This window comes from Acipenser ruthenus, chromosome 33 (assembly GCF_902713425.1).
Source record: "Acipenser ruthenus chromosome 33, fAciRut3.2 maternal haplotype, whole genome shotgun sequence".
Classification (NCBI taxonomy): domain Eukaryota; kingdom Metazoa; phylum Chordata; class Actinopteri; order Acipenseriformes; family Acipenseridae; genus Acipenser; species Acipenser ruthenus.
In genome coordinates this window covers 8,184,151-8,204,955 of record NC_081221.1, presented here as the reverse complement: position 1 = coordinate 8,204,955, position 20,805 = coordinate 8,184,151, and the positions used below count along the sequence as shown (strand labels likewise).

The window sequence follows — 20,805 nt, the reverse complement described above, 5'->3', positions numbered from 1 at the left end:
AGGTACAGACAATGTCGACCCAGGGGACTTTTTTGACCTGAAAAAAGAAACAAGGACCAGGGGTCACAAATGGAGATTAGATAAAGGGGCATTCAGAACAGAAAATAGGAGGCACTTTTTTTACACAGAGAATTGTGAGGGTCTGGAACCAACTCCCCAGTGATGTTGTTGCTGACACCCTGGGATCCTTCAAGAAGCTGCTTGATGAGATTCTGGGATCAATAAGCTACTAACAACCAAACGAGCAAGATGGGCTGAATGGCCTCCTCTCGTTTGTTAACTTTCTTATGTTCTATTCTTAGGTTCTTAAGTTCCTTGGGGAGCGTTGATGGACAGCAATCTTCAAGTCATGCCACAAATTTTCGATTCGATTTAGGTCGGGGCTCTGACTGGGCCACTCAAGGACATTTACCTTTTTGTTCCTTAGCCACTCCAAAGTAGCTTTGGCTATGTACTTTGGGTCGTTGTCATGCTGAAAGGTGAACTTCCGTCCCAGTTTCAGCTTTCTTGCAGAGGGCAGCAGGTTTTCCTCAAGGACTTCTCTGTACTTTGCTCCATTCATTTTCCCTTCTATCCTGACAAGTGCCCCAGTCCCTGCCGATGAGAAACATCCCCATAACATGATGCTGCCACCACCATGCTTCACAGTAGGGATGGTGTTCTTTGGGTGATGCGCTGTGTTGGGTTTGCGCCAAACATAACGCTTTGCATTTAGGCCAAAAAGTTCCATTTTAGTTTCGTCAGACCACAAAACTTTTTGCCACATGGCTACAGAATCTCTTGAGTGTGTTTTTGCATACTTCAAACGGGATTCAAGGTGGGCTTTCTTGAGTAATGGCTTCCTTCTTGCCACCCTACCATACAGGCCAGATTTGGATTGCTTGGGATATTGTTGTCACATGCACACTGACCAGTCTTGGCCATAAAAGCCTGTAGCTCTTGCAAAGTTGCCATTGGCCTCTTGGTAGCCTCTCTGATCAGTCTCCTTCCTGCTCGGTCATCCAGTTTGGAGGGACGGTCTGATCTAGGCAGGGTCTTGGTGGTGCCATACACCTTCCACTTCTTAATAATCATCCTGACCGTGCTCCAAGGGATATTCAAGACCTTTGATTTTTTTTTTATACCCATCCCCTGATCTGTGCCTTTCAACAACTTTGTCCCGGAATTCTTTTGAAAGCGCCTTGGTGCTCATGGTTGAGTCTTTGCTTTGAAATGCACTACTGAGCAGAGGGAACCTACAGGAACTGCTGAATTTATCCTGAAATCATGTGAATCATTACAAGTTAACACAGTTGGAGGCCACTTAACTTGATATGTGATTTTGAAGGTGATTGGTTACACCTGAGCTAATTTAGGATTGCTATTACAAGGGGGGTGGACACTTATCCAACCAAGCTATTTCCGTTTTTATTTTTAATTAATTTTCTACAAATTTCTAGAATATTTTTTTCACTTGGAAGTTGTGGGGTAGGATGTGTAGATAAATGAAAAAAAAACAACTAATTTTAATGCATTTTAATTCCAGGCTTTAAGGCATCAAAAGGTGAAAAATTTTAAAGGTGGTGTAGACTTTCTATAGGCACTGTATACATTTGCAATTTATATACACTGAAGATATAAAAGGAGTTAGAATGTATATTGTACCTTTGCATTTTAAAAGTATTGCAATTTTAAGCCAGCTCTGTCAATTAAATTCTGTCTAATCTTGTCCTTTCTGCTGTACTTGACGACTAAGTTCACATTAATATTATTATCGGGGACGAACTGTTTACCTGAACATTAGGTAAATTCTAGAAAACTGCCGCTTTAGACAGCTCTAATCCTTTATAAATGTTTCTGAGTTGGCATGGTGCTCACAGACAGAAATATCACACAGTGACACTGCCAGTGAACACGTGATTGAAAATTCCTGGAAGCGCAGTCATACTGAGCTCAGTCTAACAGCGTCCCTCCCTCTGTTTGCCCTTCATTAACCAATGATACATTACGTCTTTCTCATGGCTTAGTGCTGGGAAGTGCACAGTAAAAAGAATGGCAATAATAACACATTATGATAATGAATCATTCTCTCACAGGACGAGATTAGACAGAATTAAACAGAATTGTGACAGAACGGGCCAGCTGATGTTGAGCAAGTTTGTGAATGGGTTGTAGATCAGATGTGCTGCTGCTGAGGGACACCGGCGGCAATGACGGGCGGGCTTACAGGCTACTTTTGCCGTAAGCTTTTTAAAATTTGGGAGCCACTGCAGCAAGCAGCTTGGGCACTGCGGCAATTGCCGTCAGTGCCGTCACTATTTCGGGCCTTGGGACTGCATAGACAACAAAAACAATGGTGATGCAGGTTAGATGCAGGCTCAAGTCCACCAATCAGCCAGCTATACATTTTAATATTATACGCCAAGTAAGGAGGCACCCATTGGGCACTTGCACTGTAGTGTATACCATGCGGTTTACTAAAAAAAAAAAAAAAAAAATGTACTGTAATGAATCACTACTTGAGTTGAAGATGGTAGACTTCTGGGTGAACAAGTGCCTTTGTACTCTAATTAAAACAATAAATAACTTGAATCAAACGACTGTTTAATTATCAAAGGATGTTTTCCTTAAATAATCTTCCTTCAGGCATCTCCTACCTGGCACGCATAGGAGCCGCCACACTGACTGCACTCGATTTGGATTTGTTCTTTATTCAGCAACCCTTTAGGCAGTGCTCCCATATATATACCAAATATTATACCTGGCGGGGGAAAATTATAGGATGCCCTTGGACTACAGGCAATCTTGTACAAAATCATTAGCACAACCGGACAAAACCAAAATATCTATCCACAAAGGCACAACATTATAAACAAAATATGTTGTTTAAACTATGGGCCATGTTTAAACATACCCGTTTAAAAAGACATATGGGTAAATGGAATACTGAATGTTAATAAAAGGAAAGGTCACTGATTAGAGCTAATCGGGGTCTGTAAAACTAGTTGATTGTGTGAACTTCTGTTGGATTCATCCAATGACATAGATCCTCATTCACGGAATAACTACAGTACCCTAGGGATGGAAATAAGACTCCCATTACATAGCAGTTTGATCCGTTCCTGGTTTCACTACGAGTAATAAGACATACCTGAGCTTGTTACATATACAGCTATGGTCAACAGTTTTGCATCACCCTATATAATTAACACATTTTGCTTCATAGTCTAATCAAACCTGCTGAATGTTACGTTAACATATTGAATTACATACCTCTTTGTAGTTTTCCATAGACCAAAAACTGAGAATTTGTTAATGTAATCGTTTTGATCAACTGTACTGGTAGAAGCAATAAGCGCTTTTGGACTAAGCTGGACTATTATTACAAATTCCCTTTGCTGTGCTTTTCTGCTGTATTGATTTTACATATATGCTTGTTGCCATTTCGTATTTGTCCCAATAAATACACTGAGAAAAAATGTATGTGAAATGTGATCCTGTGGTTCCAACTTGTACATAGAGATACAGACTGCAACTGAAAAGCTCAATGCTGCAAAGAAAGCCTACCTTGTATTTTTGTCTCCGCTCCTCTGTATCCTCCTTCTCCACCTCCAGAGCTCGCCTCTTCTCCGTCACATCCTCTGCATAGTCCAGCTGGAACAGTGAGAACACACACTCTCAGGGCATCGCTCACCGACAGCATTCACTGCACAACCACTACACTGCCCGAACCTTCTGAAGCGTTCCTTTCTTTGTATGCCCTAGATAGAGATTGCCTCTTTTTGTCAAATGGCTCCTTTTCACTGCTGGCCATTAAACGTTTGCGGTCCATTGTCGGACTGGGTCCGACATTGCAATTGTTCCTCAAAGGTCCTTTGTCGGACTGGGTCTGACATCATTATAGCAACACAATAAACGGGTGTCTAGTTGTTTTTTCGCCGGAAAAAGCCGAGAAAACCATTCAATTGCCGAGTGGGAGCGACAGGAGCCGAGACAAGTCGAAAAAAAAAAAAAAACGCGTATCTCATGAATAGTCATACATGGTATCAGGTATCAGAGATAACGGGGGCGGTCTGAAGTAAACAAGTTGGCTGACTGAATCAGCGCACAGAAAACACGGACATTTGAAGAGCTTTTTTGAGATGTTATAGTAATAAAATAATGACTTGGATCGCATTATTGAGGAGTTTGGTGATAAAACGAGTGATCCGGAGATGATTGAACGGTATGTACGACTATTATTATTATTATTATTATTTATTTCTTACATAGGTGAACGCTATAGCAAACGAAAGGGTGGTGCGGGGCTGGAGATGCCTAGTGAGTGCTTTGTTGATGTGCAGGGCCATTTAAACCCGTTTGACTGTGAAAAAAAACACTTTTAAACAGCGCGTCAAATTAACTGCGCGTGTGAAAATTAATTAGACCTGGCGTGCCTGACGCGCAATTAATAAATGGACCGCAAAGGGTTAAGGAGGCTGTGTGGTCCAGTGGTTAAAGAAAAGGGCTTGTAACCAGGAGGTCCCCGGTTCAAATCCCACCTCAGCCATTGACTCATTGTGTGACCCTGAGCAAGTCACTTAACCTCCTTGTGCTCCGGCTTTCGGGTGAGACGCACTTGTAAGTGACTCTGCAGCTGATGCATAGTTCACACCCCCTAGTCTCTGTAAGTCGCCTTAGATAAAGGCGTCTGCTGAATAAACAAACAAATAATAATAAATACACAATGGCCTTGGACGCAGTTATACTTCTAAATCGTATACAGTGGGTTGTGAATTCCAAAGGCTCTCCGTACGAACAGAATAGATTCAATTAATCGACACATTTAAAGCTCTTATTTGTAATGCAATACTAATTTACTAAGTTAACAACTGCCACTGTAAAAACAGATTTAAAAAAAAATCTAATATTTAATGCAAATCATTCCCAATCTGATTTTAGTGAACCCGTTTCTCAATCTTGGTGAAAACAGGGATGATATCTCTGTGCCATTCTTTATCAAGTACAGCAGACCCCTGCAGTGTTGGTACTATCAGAAGGATTTACTGAGTGAGTATTACTGAAATAGAAATTCCTGCTGTTCTTGCTACAAGGTCATTTTTTGAGGTGTGCTGAGCAAATATTTAAATAAATCGAGCACAAATAGAATTACTGGTTTCAATTAATCGAGTAATCTGCTAATTTCGATTATTATTATTATTTTTTTTAATACAGAAAAAAGCAATAAATAAAACAAAAGGCACCCCCACTATATACTAGATGATATTCTGTAATCTTATCTCTCCAGTACTTTGTCTTACTTAGGTTGTCTTAATTTGTTGATGGTCTCTATCTAAATAGCAAGTGCTCACTATTCACTGAGGCAGTTTAATTGTGATATGTGCATTACTGTTGTTACATGAACACATTTCAACATAAGCAAACATAAGTTGTAACACAAATTAGTTAACAAACACACATTATGCCAGTGCTGCAATAGAAGCTAACCATCTCCCCAACTCTATGTCTGCTAACTGTTTTTCCTTTATTTAATTATTATTTTTAAACTTCAACTATACTTGTCAAAAAATATAGTACTGCTATTTATTTTATTTTTTTTAAAGAAAAAACTACATAATAAAACCTTAAATCAGAACTAGAATAAAACCAAAAACAGGACTTAATTTTCATAAGGGACAGCGGAGTGGCACTGATTGTAACACAATTTTTGTTCCTGGGTAATAAGTGTTATTTCCTAATTGCTTATGCCTCAAAAGTATAGAAAATGGCTATTATTCCCCACAAACTTTGCTTTTGTGACCAGGACAGTGATATTTTGAAATGTACCTATTTCCAATGAGAAAACGGGCGAATTTGTGTCTTTTCATTCACAAAGTCAGAAAAAAACAACATATGAATCCAAATTAACATGTATTTATACTAAAGTAATACAAAAATGACTACAAAAGATTTTGAAGTGAGTAGTTTTTCGAGATTTACGATTATACTGTAAATCACTTTCACGAATCAGCCCCCAAATGTAGTCTCCCATCATGTTCTTGTTATACTGTCCTTGGTAGCGGCGTTCAAAATCCAGTATATCCTGGTGGAAGTGCTCGCCTTGCTCCTCCGAGTACGCTCCCATGTTCTCCTTGAATTTATCAAGATGAGCATCAAGGATATGGACTTTGAGGGACATCCTACAGCCCATTGTGCCGTAGTTCTTCACCAGAGTCTCAACCAGCTCCACATAGTTTTCAGCCTTGTGATTGCCCAGGAAGCCCCGAACCACTGCGACAAAGCTGTTCCAAGCCGCTTTCTCCTTACTAGTGAGATTCTTGGGGAATTCATTGCACTCCGGGATCTTCTTTATCTGTGGTCCGACGAAGACACCGGCTTTGACCTTTGCCTCAGACAGCTTAGGGAAGAAGTCTTGAAGGTACTTGAAGGCTGCCGACTCCTTATCTAGAGCTCTGACAAATTGTTTCATAAGGCCCAATTTGATGTGCAGTGGTGGCATCAGCACCTTCCGGGGGTCCACCAGTGACTCCCACTTGACGTTGTTCCTCCCCACAGAGAACTCGGTCCGCTGTGGCCAGTCCCGCCTGTGGTAGTGCGCCTTGGTGTCCCTGCTGTCCCAAAGGCAAAGATAGCAGGGAAACTTGGTAAAACCGCCTTGGAGACCCATCAGGAATGCCACCATTTTGAAGTCTCCTATGACCTTGATGCCATCTCAGAAAAATGCAGATATGTATCCCACTTAGGCAGCTGGAACTAAACTGAACTGGTGGGCTTAAGGCCTCTGTATTTATACTACTATTTATATTACTGGAAAGTTCTAGAAAGTTCTAGAGTGACTCCTAGTTTACTCAGCACTGAATCTATCTGGAATGTTCTGGAAAATAGGTACATTTCAAAATCTCACTGTCCTGGTCACAAAAGCAAAGTTTGTGGGGAATAATAGCCATTTTCTATACTTTGGAGGCATAAGCAATTAGGAAATAACACTTACTACCCAGGAAGAAAAAAAAAAAAAAAATTGTTACACGGTGTAATCAGGTATTAGTTGTTATTCTCAGACTAATTCAATTTTAAATGTAATTCTTCTGATTTATTATAACTTCTTTATATATATAAAAAAAGAAAAAAAAACATTCTGTGCACTCGTTGCAATGAAAACAAGTTTTGATAACACACAACGCTAGTAAAAGTTTAATATTGGACTGATACTTGGTGTTAACACAAAGGATAACGTAGCTTTTTCTATTCAGGAGTTTAAAATGACAGGAGTGTACCCTACTGTGCTTTATTCAATAACATTGTAAGAGCGAAATGTAAAGTTTATTTTCAGCTTTCTAAATTGGAAAACTATATTCCCCATTATGTGCTAAAATAAACACGTAATTCCTGTTGCCATCAAAATGAAAAATTATAATATATGCGCACAAAACAACATCGTTCTAGATTATATCGACTTCTCTTATAAATATTACTTTCCAAGACTCTTCCTCGCTTGACTCCGCTCGTCCTCTGTTCAGAAACACGGCCGGATGCTCCTTTTCTAGGTGTTGAAGTAAAGCAGTGGTACTGTGATGGTATTTACTTTTGCCTTTCCAGACGCTGCACTGAACATATGACTCTTCTCCAAGCGCTGCAGATACATTGCCATGTGCCCACCATATTGGAATGCATGTATTAATGCGTAGAGTACTCGTACCAAAAAGACTGTTGATATATTAAAATAAATCACCAGTACTCGAGTAACTAGATTAATTATTCCAGCACTTGTCATTTTGTAATATTTACAGGTAGCAAAGTATTGGAAACATTATTCGAAGATAAAGCACCAATTTTCATACTCATCATTTAATTTCAAAGCTATAATACTAAAATATTGTTTGCTTGAAAAGTGGCATTTGCCATTGCATCTCCACTGTTCACAATTAGGCCAATTAGGTATCTTCATTGTAACTGAATTAGACCAATCAGGTGAATCTCGAGCACTAATAACTGTGATCAGAGGACACTGAAAAACGTATTAACTTCTTTGCTCATTCCAAGCCCATGGTACTATGATTAAGTCATATTAAATTAACCAAAATCCTACAGTACTACACTCACCCCCACTGAGCTACTAAACACTGCCCTCTGCTGAAGCAGTGCAGCCCTTACCTCCATTTCCATTCTCCCCATTCCCATGACATCATACTTGAGGATAATCGGGACGGGATCCGTCCTGCCTGTAGGAAGGGAAACAGAGAGAGGGGAGTAAGGGCTGGGAAGAGCGAGCTCAGGGCACACTGTTTGCACAGTGGGTTGTGTTAGAGATCTTGCCTTGGAGTGCAGAGACCAGAAAAGCTACAGTGAACCAAACACAAGCCATTCTCACAGCTTACAACTGTTTGTTTTACTCAATCAATTTGAGATGTATTTATTTTTAATTTTTTTAAATCTTTGTATGAAGGCGGTAGCAGGAAAAGAAGCTCAAAATCAAGAGGTTTAAAGTCTACTGCAGACTGTGCTCAATCAAATAATAGAATTCCCCCAAATGTAAAGTACAGTATAGGATTATATCTGTTGGCCCAACCCTCAGAAAACTGCAATCTAAGAATTAGTTTTGGAGAACAATGAATATAAAGGCAATTTATATTCATTGACGTTCCTGTACCAGCACTTCAGATGAAAGTAACAAGTTTCAACACTGTATTGTTGTAAGCAAGCTGTGAAAAGGACGAGTTGAGAAGAAATTAACTTTAAAAAACGAATCAGACTATGTTGGAGATTGATACATGTCAATTAATCCACTCATAACCAGCCAAACAAAGCAAAAAGGGGGCAGACAAGCACTTTACTACAGTAGCGGTTTCACATCACGGCCTGTGGACTCACCGTGATGGGAGAGCACAGGTTATACTTACCTGGGTTTGAGTGAGGAGGGGAGGGGAGGGGAGGGGAGGGGGGGGGGGGGGGGGGGGGGCTCCTTAAACAAAAGGCACAACACACAATTTTAATGATGCTGCTGCCAGGTATATTTTTAATACCCTTGGGCAAAAGCCTTTAAGCCATCAGACTCAATTATTGTTTAAACCACAAAAAGGGCTAGAAATTAATACACAGAACTAAGATAAAAATTTGTGAGGACATTTTAGTTTTTTACAGTTTCACCCAATGGCATCACCCAATGGACTTCTAATTAAACTAAATACAGGCACCAATTCTTGCATTTTAATGTTTGTGAAATGTCAAAACATGACCAATGCAACTTTCATTTTTTTGTAAGGGGTTAGATTCTCTAAGGCTTACTTAACAAAACTGAATTAAAACTAAATTAGATCTGTCATTATTGCAATTAATTTCTAGCCCAGAAACAAACAGTCAGCTTTTTTTTCTTTGGCAGGTGGATAGGTTAGTGGGTGGCTACAATGATATGATTAAAGTAATGACTTAATTCCAGGGCTGCTGTACTGAATTGCATCATTGTTTAAAAATGATGACCTCCACAGCAGTGTCTCCGAGCTGGCTGACCTTCTTCAGAGAGGGGGTGGAATTTCATACCTCTGTGACATTGTCTGAACTGACCTGTTATGGGGAGTGTGCGCCTTGGAGATCTGTGATATAGGGAGGGGGTCTGTTTCCCAAAAAACACCAGCTCTCTAATAATCATTCAAAAACTGCTTTCCAATATTCTGTGTGCCCTAAGAACCCATGATTACAAAACTTCCTTGAAACTAGAGGTATCAGACTCTCCTATACGTTTAAACTTTAAAATGATTGTAAACCGTTAACATATTTGCAATGTTGGTAACCACTCACATAACCAATAACAAGAATCACTGCAAAAATGACAATATTAACTACATGGGTACAACACTAATGTGTATGTGGAGCACACTATGAATAAATACTGAATATCCAATAAATAACCGCTTATACTGAATAGTTAGAACTGTATTTCTTTTCACGGTAAAAATTGCTTATTTCACGACAATCACAGTCTAAAAATAGATATTTCAAGATAGTTCACAATTAAACATAAAATTTATTAAAACAGAAAAAAACTGTGTGGTCACATTCAAAATGGATACATTTTCTCTAAAGTTATTATAGAACAAAATGTTCCTAAATAGTTAACTGCTTACCTGAAAAACAATAAATGATAAATTGTAGAATATTTAGTTCATGTCCACCTTTTAAAGGCATTCTATTTTCCCCATTAGTGAATTATCAAACAAAATAAAAACATAAACGTAAGAACAGCAGTCACATGAAATGCTCCTTGTCCTGGACAGAGCGATCTTTAGCAGAAATATCTCCCATCTTTGATGCAGCTAGTGTTTTTTTCGCTGAAGACATTTTAAAGAAATCGTTAAGGATGGGAATTTTAAACGTTTGAACGTATAAACTCTAAAGTGGTTAAACGTTGAATAATATGCTAGACGTATAACCGCTCACGTGGCAAATTTCACCAAAACACATATTGAATTTATTAATTTTAGTAATTTATCATCATTTACAGCAGCCCCTCGCGTTTATAACTTCTGTAATGCCACAGTAAGGGCGCATATTATAAAAAGGAAGGGGTATGGTAATTGCCTCCAAGTAGTTTTTCTAATTGGTGCAACAGAAAGATTGCCACTGGGGCAGGTTTTATTCTTGTCGATCTGGCGCTTCATTGGTGCACCGTGTGTTCTTGCTGTAGTAGGCTTGGTATGGTTCAGTCCACAAGGGGTAAGGCGTTTTTTCTGACATATTGATTTTTTATTATTACATGCAGGACAGACGCTATAAGATCGGTACCTTTATTAAAAATGTACACGGATGAATCTACCAATTTACTCTACAGGTTAATCAACTAATGCCCATAAATTAACTTATCAAAAAAATTTGAATCGAGTGACAGCACTAATTTCAGTATATTCTTTGGTGTCTACGTTTTTTTTTTTTTTTTACTGTAGTTCAGTCTTTGCAATCTTAAAACGTCATTTGCTTAATTAGGGGTTCTTTGCATGGAAAATACTAACCAGGGCTACATCAGAATGTAATATAGAGTGTGTGTTTGTAGATATGGTTTAAACACCAACACCTGCATAGCATTTAAACGTTCATAAAAATGTAACAAAAGCACATCCCTAGAAATCGTGCAGCACTAGTCTATGCTGTGTGTTCAATCATTTACTGGAAGCAAACTAAACTGGCTGCCAGGTTTCTATTGCAGTGTAACTGGTAAATAAGGCAGATGTTTGCTGTATTTAAGTGATAAATATGTATATTTATACTATTCTTTCAGAAATCTCTGGAACCAGCTCCCCAGTAATGTTGTTGAAGCGGACACCCTGAGATCCTTGAAGACGCTGCTTGATGAGATTCTGGGATCAATACGCTACTAATAGCCAAAGGAGCAAGATTGGCAGAATGGCCTCCTCTCGTTTGTAAAATTTCTTATGTTCTTATGTTCTTAAATAGGAATTTTCACAGGGGACTATGTATTACACGGCAATGGTAAATTACATGAAAATCGTGAAATCTGTGAAAAAAAATACAGCCTTATGTAGTTACTACTGTATGAGCCCCAAAAGTTGTATTCCTAAATGACATTTAAACATTATCCAAACAACCAAACGTATCGATTTTTGTCTGAATGACTAAACACCCCTATTTCATGGCCACAATTTGTACCCATCCATACTGCAGTCTAACAGAGCCCTCTTATCTACAAGTATTCTTATAGGTATATCCATAAATATGCATTTATTATACTTACCACTTGCTCTTAATGGAATATTTTAACTGCTTAGTCAAAATCGCTCTCAAAATGTAATTTACTGGATAACAGTGTCTAAAAAATAAATAATAATAAAAAATAATAATATTAATATGGATTGGGTTGGTTGTCCACATTTAGATAGATATTTTTTCCACCTCCTTGCTCACAACCACTGCTGTGAAGGTCAGTATCCAGCACAGGTTTTCCTCAATTAGTTACTACCTGTTACTATACTTTTTGCAGCAGCAAGTGCCAGTGTCCCTTGTAATGGGGAGGGGGGAGGGGGAAGGGGAAATCAGGTGTGGACAGAATTAGATTTTTACTGTTGAACTGATTTGCAGTTTTAAAACACAAACAGCAATATCCCTCATAGCATTACCCGTTCAAATGGAAAAGGATCAGACAAGTGTGCATTAAATAAATTAACAAGAAAAATAAATAAGACCAAGCAGAATGAGGGCTACAACAAGATAGAATTTAAGCCTATCATATTGGTGCACTGATGACAAAAAAAAGAATAATTCAATCTGGGAAAAATAAAAATTACCACTAAGTTTACCATCACCACAACATGGTCGGGATCATAACGCTGCAAAAAAGAAATACCAATTGGTTAAGCAGGAACAATGAGGAACAGAAAGGTGGGCTGTGAGTGTCAGGCAGAAGGCTCTCCTTTCTGCACCGTCAGATAAAAAACAGGAAGTAAGAAAATGCACTGGAGTCCAAGAATGAAGCCATGGCTGATACTCTCTCACCGTGACTAGTCACCCTGCCATCAATGGGGCTATGAGTCCGTAAAAGATACGATTGGGAGAAGTGTATAAAAGCCTGTCTTCTGCTTTTGACTAACCTGACTGACTGTACAATTTGCATCTTAGTAAGACATTATCCCACCATGCCCTGTATTTTATGTTTACAACCCGGCATATATGGAGCCCGTGCCCACAGAAGACATAGCCCCCCTTTGCATGAACGTTATGGCTTTGTTTCTTAAACACAAGGTACATTTTATCATAATGTGTGTGTTTGGTTTTCAACTCTGAAGTTCTCCTTAACCGATTTCATCATTCCAGATATCAATGCACCTTGATATCAGCATCTGATCACGTTGCTCCATGATCCACCATTTTACAACAAGCCTCAGGAATTCTATACGGTACAGCAGTATTGATAGTCATGCTCATCTCCTTCTAGCGCCTGTTCTGAGTACTGTATTTGTGATGTTCACGCACCAAAATATATCGGAAAGCATTTTGGGATATTGGAGGATACACAAAAAATGTAGTTTGGTATTACAGCGTCCACACTTCTGATAAACCGCACTACCAGATGCGATCTAATTAGAACCGGACTCAAGACTTCCCAGAGGTGGTCTCGAGTATGGTATTAAACGCTGCGTAATGTAAACGTTAACCGTATTTAGCACTTTTAAGCCGGTTTAAAAGTGTGACCATTCCCAGCCGGTTTTTAAGATGTGACCATTCCCATCCCAAAATGCTGATGTCGGACTAGAGCTCAGGTTAACCACTTACTGCATGGGGTTATCAGGAAACTATGAATGGAATAGGAATAAATCTCCCCTAAAGAACATCTTTGTAATTTATGCAATATAGGGTTTACATTGTATTACTTCTATCACTTTCACTAGCCATGGAGTTTGAATTAAGCACTGAAACAGTGGCAGTCAGCTGATTCCGCCGATTAAATGTTCTATGCAAGGAGTCCAGCTGGCATCCAATATGAATGCACTACAGCAGTGGTTCGTGGACCATTTGTGGTCTGTCAGTAAGCTCCAGATGGTCCGCAAACAACTCCCAAAATTCGGTTAAGCAGTTTTGCATAAACCCATTTGTACACAAATCGCACATTGTACTACTACAATATGTTATTATTTATTTAGCAGACTTACAGAGACTCGGGTGTGTGAACTATGCATTAGCTGCAGAGTCACTTACAATTACGTCTCACCCGAAAGACGGAGCACAAGGAGGTTAAGTGACTTGCTCAGGGTCACACAATGAGTCAGTGGCTGAGCTGGGATTTGAACCGGGGTCCTTCTGGTTATAAGCCCTTTTCTTTAACCACTGGACCACACAGCCTCCTATTTATTACTAAGCAACACAACAAACAGCTTTAACAACATTATATATAATTATAAGATATGTATGTAGTCTGCTTTCCCAGTTGTGTTTAAATCTCCTGTTACATGCATTATATACTTGTCAACGATAAAAGTTATTACGGATTCTTCATGAGAAAGTGGTTAAAAACCGCAGCCCCTGCAGATATTCTGCAGCACGAAAGAAATGATTGATTGCTTATTTACTCTCTACTGCAAGCTAGAGTGCCTATGGGGATAGCCAAATAGAAAAATAAAAAACATTGCGTTTCACATTTTACCAATGGATCTAAAAGTGTGTCAGCAATATACTCCCCTAAGATTACTGAAAATACAAAATTAGCAGTATGAAAAATGCCATGACCTATATTCACAGTATGGACTTAAAATGCATGTGTGACACACACACAAAAATACAGACAACAGCACTGGCAGATCCATTTATTCCTGATAACTTGTGCTAAAAGGGTTAAAAATCAAACCTATGGAATACTATCTTTCATACTTGTGTAATTAAAAATAATAAATAAAAAATAAGCGAAATCCGCTGCAAAAAAAGAAGAGAGAAATCTGTGTGAGTTCTGTTATATTATGCATGTTAATACCATGGCTCATGTGCACCCGTGGTTAACATGACACCTTGGATAAGTCAACGCTAAATGGCATCCCTGTGGGGTATCGAGTTAACATACAGAATATGCAAACGTGTATGTATGTGTATAGCATATCCTACAAATTCTGTTGTGTGTGTATTATATATACAGTGCCTTGCAAAAGTATTCAGATCCCTGACCAATTCTCTCGTATTACTGAATTACAAATGGTACATTGAAATTTCGTTCTGTTTGATATTTTATTTTAATACACTGAAACTCAAAACTTGCATAAGTATTCAACCCCCACACATTAATATTTGGTAGAGCCACCTTTCGCTGCAATAACAGCTTTAAGTCTTTTGGGGTAAGTTTGTACCAGCTTTGCACACAGTGTCGGAGTGATTTTGGCCCATTCTTCTTGGCAGATTTGCTCCAGGTTGTTCAGGTTGGTTGGACGGCGCTTGTGGACCGCAATTTTCAAATAGTGCCACAGATTCTCAATGGGATTGAGATCAGGACTTTGACTGGGCCACTGTAGGACATTCACCTTTTTGTTCTTGAGCCACTCCAATGTTGCTTTGGCCTTGTGCTTGGGATCATTGTCCTGCTGAAAGGTGAATTTCCTCCCAAGCTTCAGTTTTTTAGCGGACTGAAGCAGGTTCTCTTGCAGTATTTCCCTGTATTTTGCTCCATCCATTCTTCCTTCAATTTTAACAAGATGCCCAGTCCCTGCTGATGAGAAGCATCCCCACAGCATGATGCTGCCACCACCATACTTCACTGTAGGGATGGTGTGTCTTGAGGCATGGGCAGTGTTAGGTTTGCGCCACACATAGCACTTTGAGTTTTGGCCACAAAGCTCTATCTTGGTCTCATCTGACCACAAAACCTTTTCCCACATCGCAGCTGGGTCACTCATGCTTTCTGGCAAACTCCAGACGTGCTTTCAGATGGTACTTTTTGAGTAACGGCTTCTTTCTTGCCACCCTCCCATACAGGCCAGTGTTATGCAGAGCTCTTGATATGGTTGACTGGTGCACCATTACTCCACTCCCAGCCACTGAACTCTGTAGCTCCTTCAAAGTGATTGTTGGCTTCTCTGTGGCTTCTCTCACAAGTCTCCTTCTTGTTTGAGCGCTGAGTTTTGAGGGACGGCCTTTTCTTGGCAGTGCCTGGGTGGTGTGATGCAGCTTCCACTTCCTGATTATTGATCCAACTGTGCTCACTGGGATATCCAAACACTTGGGTATTATTTTGTACCTTTTCCCTAATCTATGCATTTGTATTACTTTATCTCTAACTTCTGTAGAATGCTCTTTGGTCTTCATTTTCCTTCAGATTCACAGCCTGACCAATGATCCTTCAACAGTGGGGTTTTTATCCAGAAAATGTAACAGCAACTTTAATGGTTCACAGGTGGAGGCAAATGGTAAGGTAATTGTGTCCTCGTTAGGGCAATTTCTTCCATCGGTGTAAACTGGGAGCTTCCACAGCACAGGGGTTGAATACTTATGCAAGCAAAATATTTCAGTTTTTTATTTTTCTTAAAAATATTTCCCAACATAAAACCAATGTCACCTTACAATAATTGATTTTGAGTTTCAGTGTTTTAAAATAAAATAGCAAACAGAACGAAATTTCAATGTACCATTTGTAATTCAGTAATATGAGAGAATTGGTCAGGGGTCTGAATACTTTTGCAAGGCACTAATATATATATATATATATATATATATATATATATATATATATATATATATATATATATATATATATATATATATATATATATACATATATATACACACACATATATATATACACATACAGCGCTGGAAAAAATTAAGAGACCACTGCAAAATTATCAGTTTCTCTGGTTTTACTATTTATAGGTATGTGTTTGGGTAAAATGAACATTTTTGTTTTATTCTATAAACTACTGACAACATTTCTCCCAAATTCCAAATAAAAATATTATCATTTAGAGCATTTATTTGCAGAAAATGACAACTGGTCAAAATAACAAAAAAGATGCAGTGTTGTCAGACCTCGAATAATGCAAAGAAAACAAGTTCATATTCATTTTTAAACAACACAATACTAATGTTTTAACAGGAAGAGTTCAGAAATCAATATTTGGTGGAATAACCCTGATTTTCAAGCACAGCTTTCATGCGTCTTGGCATGCTCTCCACCAGTCTTTCACATTGATGTTGGGTGACTTTATGCCACTCCTGGCGCAAAAATTCAAGCAGCTCGGCTTTGTGTGATGGCTTGTGACCATCCATCTTCCTCTTGATCACATTCCAGAGGTTTTCAATGGGGTTCAGGTATGGAGATTGGGCTGGCCATGACAGGGTCTTGATCTGGTGGTCCTCCATCCACACCTTGATTGACCTGGCTGTGTGGCATGGAGCATTGTCCTGCTGGAAAAACCAATCCTCAGAGTTGGGGAACATTGTCAGAGCAGAAGGAAGCAAGTTTTCTTCCAGGACAACCTTGTACTTGGCTTGATTCATGCGTCCTTCACAAAGACAAATCTACCCGATTCCAGCCTTATTGAAGCACCCCCAGATGAGTCCAATTTTCAGCTTAGCCAAGTACACAAAGCCGAGCTGCTTGAATTTTTGCGCCAGGAGTGGCATAAAGTCACCCAACATCAATGTGAAAGACTGGTGGAGAGCATGCCAAGACGCATGAAAGCTGTGCTTGAAAATCAGGGTTATTCCACCAAATATTGATTTCTGAACTCTTCCTGTTAAAACATTAGTATTGTGTTGTTTAAAAATGAATATGAACTTATTTTCTTTGCATTATTCGAGGTCTGACAACACTGCATCTTTTTTGTTATTTTGACCAGTTGTCATTTTCTGCAAATAAATGCTCTAAATGACAATATTTTTATTTGGAGTTTGGGAGAAATGTTGTCAGTAGTTTATAGAATAAAACAAAAATGTTCATTTTACCCAAACACATACCTATAAATAGTAAAACCAGAGAAACTGATAATTTTGCAGTGGTCTCTTAATTTTTTCCAGAGCTGTGTATATATTATATATATATATATATATATATATATATATATATATATATATATTAAATACTAGATTATAACCAGATTTATGTAAATGTTGACCTTTTGGAAAACCGAAGTGTACATGAGATTTTGAATGAGTCTGAATCAGACACCATTGACTTATTCATGTAGGGAAAAAAAAACAAAAGTATTCAAATCAATTCAAAACTCGCCATTCTGATCAATCTGCCCCTTCTCCATGAACTCTGCTAGAACTACAGCGTTTCCCTATCCCATTCTGAAAATGCATAGTTCAATATCTTACACTTTCAGCTTTTCAAAAACAAAACAAAAAAACAAAAAAAACAAAAACACAACACTTGGGTGGCTCTTAAAAGAGCCTTTTGTGGTTAAATGGATGTTTTGTTGCCGTAGACCCTGGTCTACTGTATGTCTGTACTCCTCCTTCGGTCGGTTGCATCTCCTGCCCCGCCTGCACAGCTGTGTGATCTGTGATGCAGAGCATTTATTAAAAGCATCTTGACAATGCCTGCAAAATAGATGGTATCATCTATTTTGCTGTGCCCTGCATTGTTTTAAATTGTTTCTTAACACAGGCTCAGTAGTTCTCCACGTTGTACAGCTATAAACCATAGTCAGTCTGGGAACTGACCAGGTATTCCATGACGCAAACGTCTTTCTCGCCACGGTGAAGCATCAGCGCTAATCTGGTATGGAAACCGCCTGTCACTTCCACGGAAAACACAGGACGATTAAAACAGCACTGTCACATGATGCTTTTGCAGGTCTTGTGAAGATGTCATGATGAAAATGGGCAGTAATATTTCACTTCAAAATGTAATGAACAAACCAGGAATTACAAGTATAAAAAATCAAATGAAGAAAAACTGCACTTTCAATGGCAATGTTCAATTCAACATCTATAAAAAGATTTTAATTTTTTTTTTATTTTTAAGTTCTTGTATATGGAACAATTTGATCTTAGTTCAATTTTAGGCAGAAGGATATTTAATAAAAATGACTTTTGTTCATTTAAAAAATGCTTTTTCTTTTTTTTCAATTTAGTTAGTTTTATAAGCACAAAAGGCACTTCAGAGTTTGTGATGACTTGCAACGCACCCAGGGCGTGGTGCTATTAAAGAGTATATCACACACCCTGTCATGCCTTATTGCTTACATATATAATATATACACACACACACACACTATATTATATACATTATATAGTCACATCCAAAATTATTGGCACCCTTGATAAAGGTGAGTAAAAAAGGCTGTATAAAATACACAGGTAATGAGCTATATTTTATGCTCAAATATATGGGAAAACCATATTCTTTTATTCTAATACAATTGCTCAGAGAAAGTTTTTTTATTAACAATACATTTTTCTCAAAAAGATAGGTGTCAGAATTATTGGCACTCCTAAGATTCTTATAAATAAAATCAAACAAAATTAATCTGCATTAACATTCTACTTCTTTAAGTTCATCTCAGTCTCAAGGAACTGTATTGTGGCCTTCCATGGCTTCCTGTTTCACTGGGGTATAAAAATGAGGTAACACGCATATAAAATCCATTTGTCATCCATCACCATGGGGAAAGGCAAAGAACTCACAAATGAAGAGACAAATGGTTGTTGACCTTCATAAATCAGGCAATGGGTACAAAATATGGGTACATTCAGAACAGAAAATAGGAGGCACTTTTTTACATAGAGAATTCTGAGGGTCTGGAACCAACTCCCCAGTAATGTTGTTGAAGCTGACACCCTGAGATCCTTCAAGAAGCTCCTTGATGAGATTCTGGGATCAATAAGCTACTAACAACCAAAACGAGCAAGATGGGCTGAATGGCCTCCTCTCGTTTGTAAACTTTCTTATGTTCTTATCTGTACATCAGGAGTTGAATTAATCTTCTAGAGAACGAGTGGGGAAAAACACAGGCAGAACAGAACATTTCCTTAAAGTATGTTATACATTTGTGTGGGAAGCTTTTGTGCATCTTGAAGAATTTAGTGAACCCGTCAAGCTACAAGGCCAGATCCGCCCGTTAAGCACTAATTTATTGATTGTGTTCACTGTTAAATAAAACCAAAATGTTGGGGTATGTAAACACACACACACACAGTGCTCACCCGTCATAACACGCCTCGTTATAGTGCTATTATTCAAATATTATTGCAAATAATCATGACAACCCTAGACACCTGTTCTCCACTATTGATAGGTTGTTAAAGCCTAACTGCCCCTCAACACTAACAGCTTCACATCCTCATTTCTTCCTGTGCTGCTTGCACAGTCTGTCAGTTTGCCTGGCTTTTGTTGAGTCCTCTCTCTCTCTCTTACTCCTGCACCTCTTACAGATCTTGTCCTTCGAATGAAATCCACCTCCTGTTTGTTGGATCCTATTCCTTCTGCTCTTTTTCAGTCCTGCTTTGTGATGCTTTGCCCCTTGGTGTAAATATCATCTATTCCAAATCTGCCCTTTGCTAAACTAATAGAACAAGCTGTCACTCAGCAATTAAACTGTCACCTCACTGCTAACAAACTTTAGGAACCTTTTAAATCTGGTTTTCACAGCACTGAGACTGCCCTTGTCAAAGTTACTAATGATCTATTAATGGTAGCAGACACTGGTGCTTTATCAATATTATTTATTTTGGATTTAGTGCTGCATTTGACACTGTAAATCATGAGATTCTTCTTGACAGATTAGAGTGTTTATTTGGTATCTCTGGCACTGCTCTTAAATGGTTTAACTCTTAACTAACAGGGCGCCACCAATTCATCTTCTTGGGGAAGTTTAGTTCTGAGGTTGGTCAGTAACATCTGGTGTCCCACAAGGCTCTATCCTGGGCCACCTGTTATTGAGTATTTGTATGTTTCCCCCTCGGCCACATACTAAGATCACATGGACACTCGGATCTATATTCATTCTAAACCTGATATTGATGCTGCTGCCTCTGTTCTTACTGCCTGCATCTCTGATATAAAAAGTTGGATGTCGCAAAATTTTTTACACCTAAATTGTAATATTCTGTCAGAGATCAGGGATTCAGCAACTTTTAGTGTTTTTAAAATCTAGCTTAAAAACTTACTTTTTTAGAAAGGCATTTTTAGGATTCCTTTTCCTTGTTTCTGTTTTAGTTTCTAGTGTTATTGCTCTGAGACGATTGCTTTTAAGGGCGCTATATAAAATAAAGTTTATTATTATTACAAGTTATATTCTACTTTTGTGTGTGTGTTTTGTGCAATAAAGGATATTACCACCTCCATGCTTGACAGTAGATATGGTGTTCTTTTCTTTGTACGCCTCACCAGACTTTCTC

General features: G+C 38.5%; 1 protein-coding gene across 10 annotated transcripts in view; it reads right to left on the bottom strand.

The window, feature by feature from the left end:
* gpatch8 (G patch domain containing 8) overlaps nucleotides 1-20,805 on the bottom strand; it is a 146,753-nt gene that overhangs the window by 62,376 nt on the left and 63,572 nt on the right. For 6 of the 10 annotated variants that reach the window (XM_034055610.3, XM_034055611.3, XM_034055612.3 and 3 more), the window contains 2 exons: nucleotides 8,131-8,198; nucleotides 3,547-3,633 (listed from right to left, as the gene is read on the bottom strand). In XM_034055610.3, coding sequence (XP_033911501.3) covers nucleotides 3,547-3,633; nucleotides 8,131-8,198 — 155 coding nt within the window. Of the gene's footprint in view, nucleotides 1-3,546; nucleotides 3,634-8,130; nucleotides 8,199-12,269; nucleotides 12,312-20,805 lie in introns of all 10 variants that reach the window. The other 4 variants (XM_034055615.3, XM_034055616.3, XM_034055617.3 and 1 more) reach the window with 1 other exon arrangement.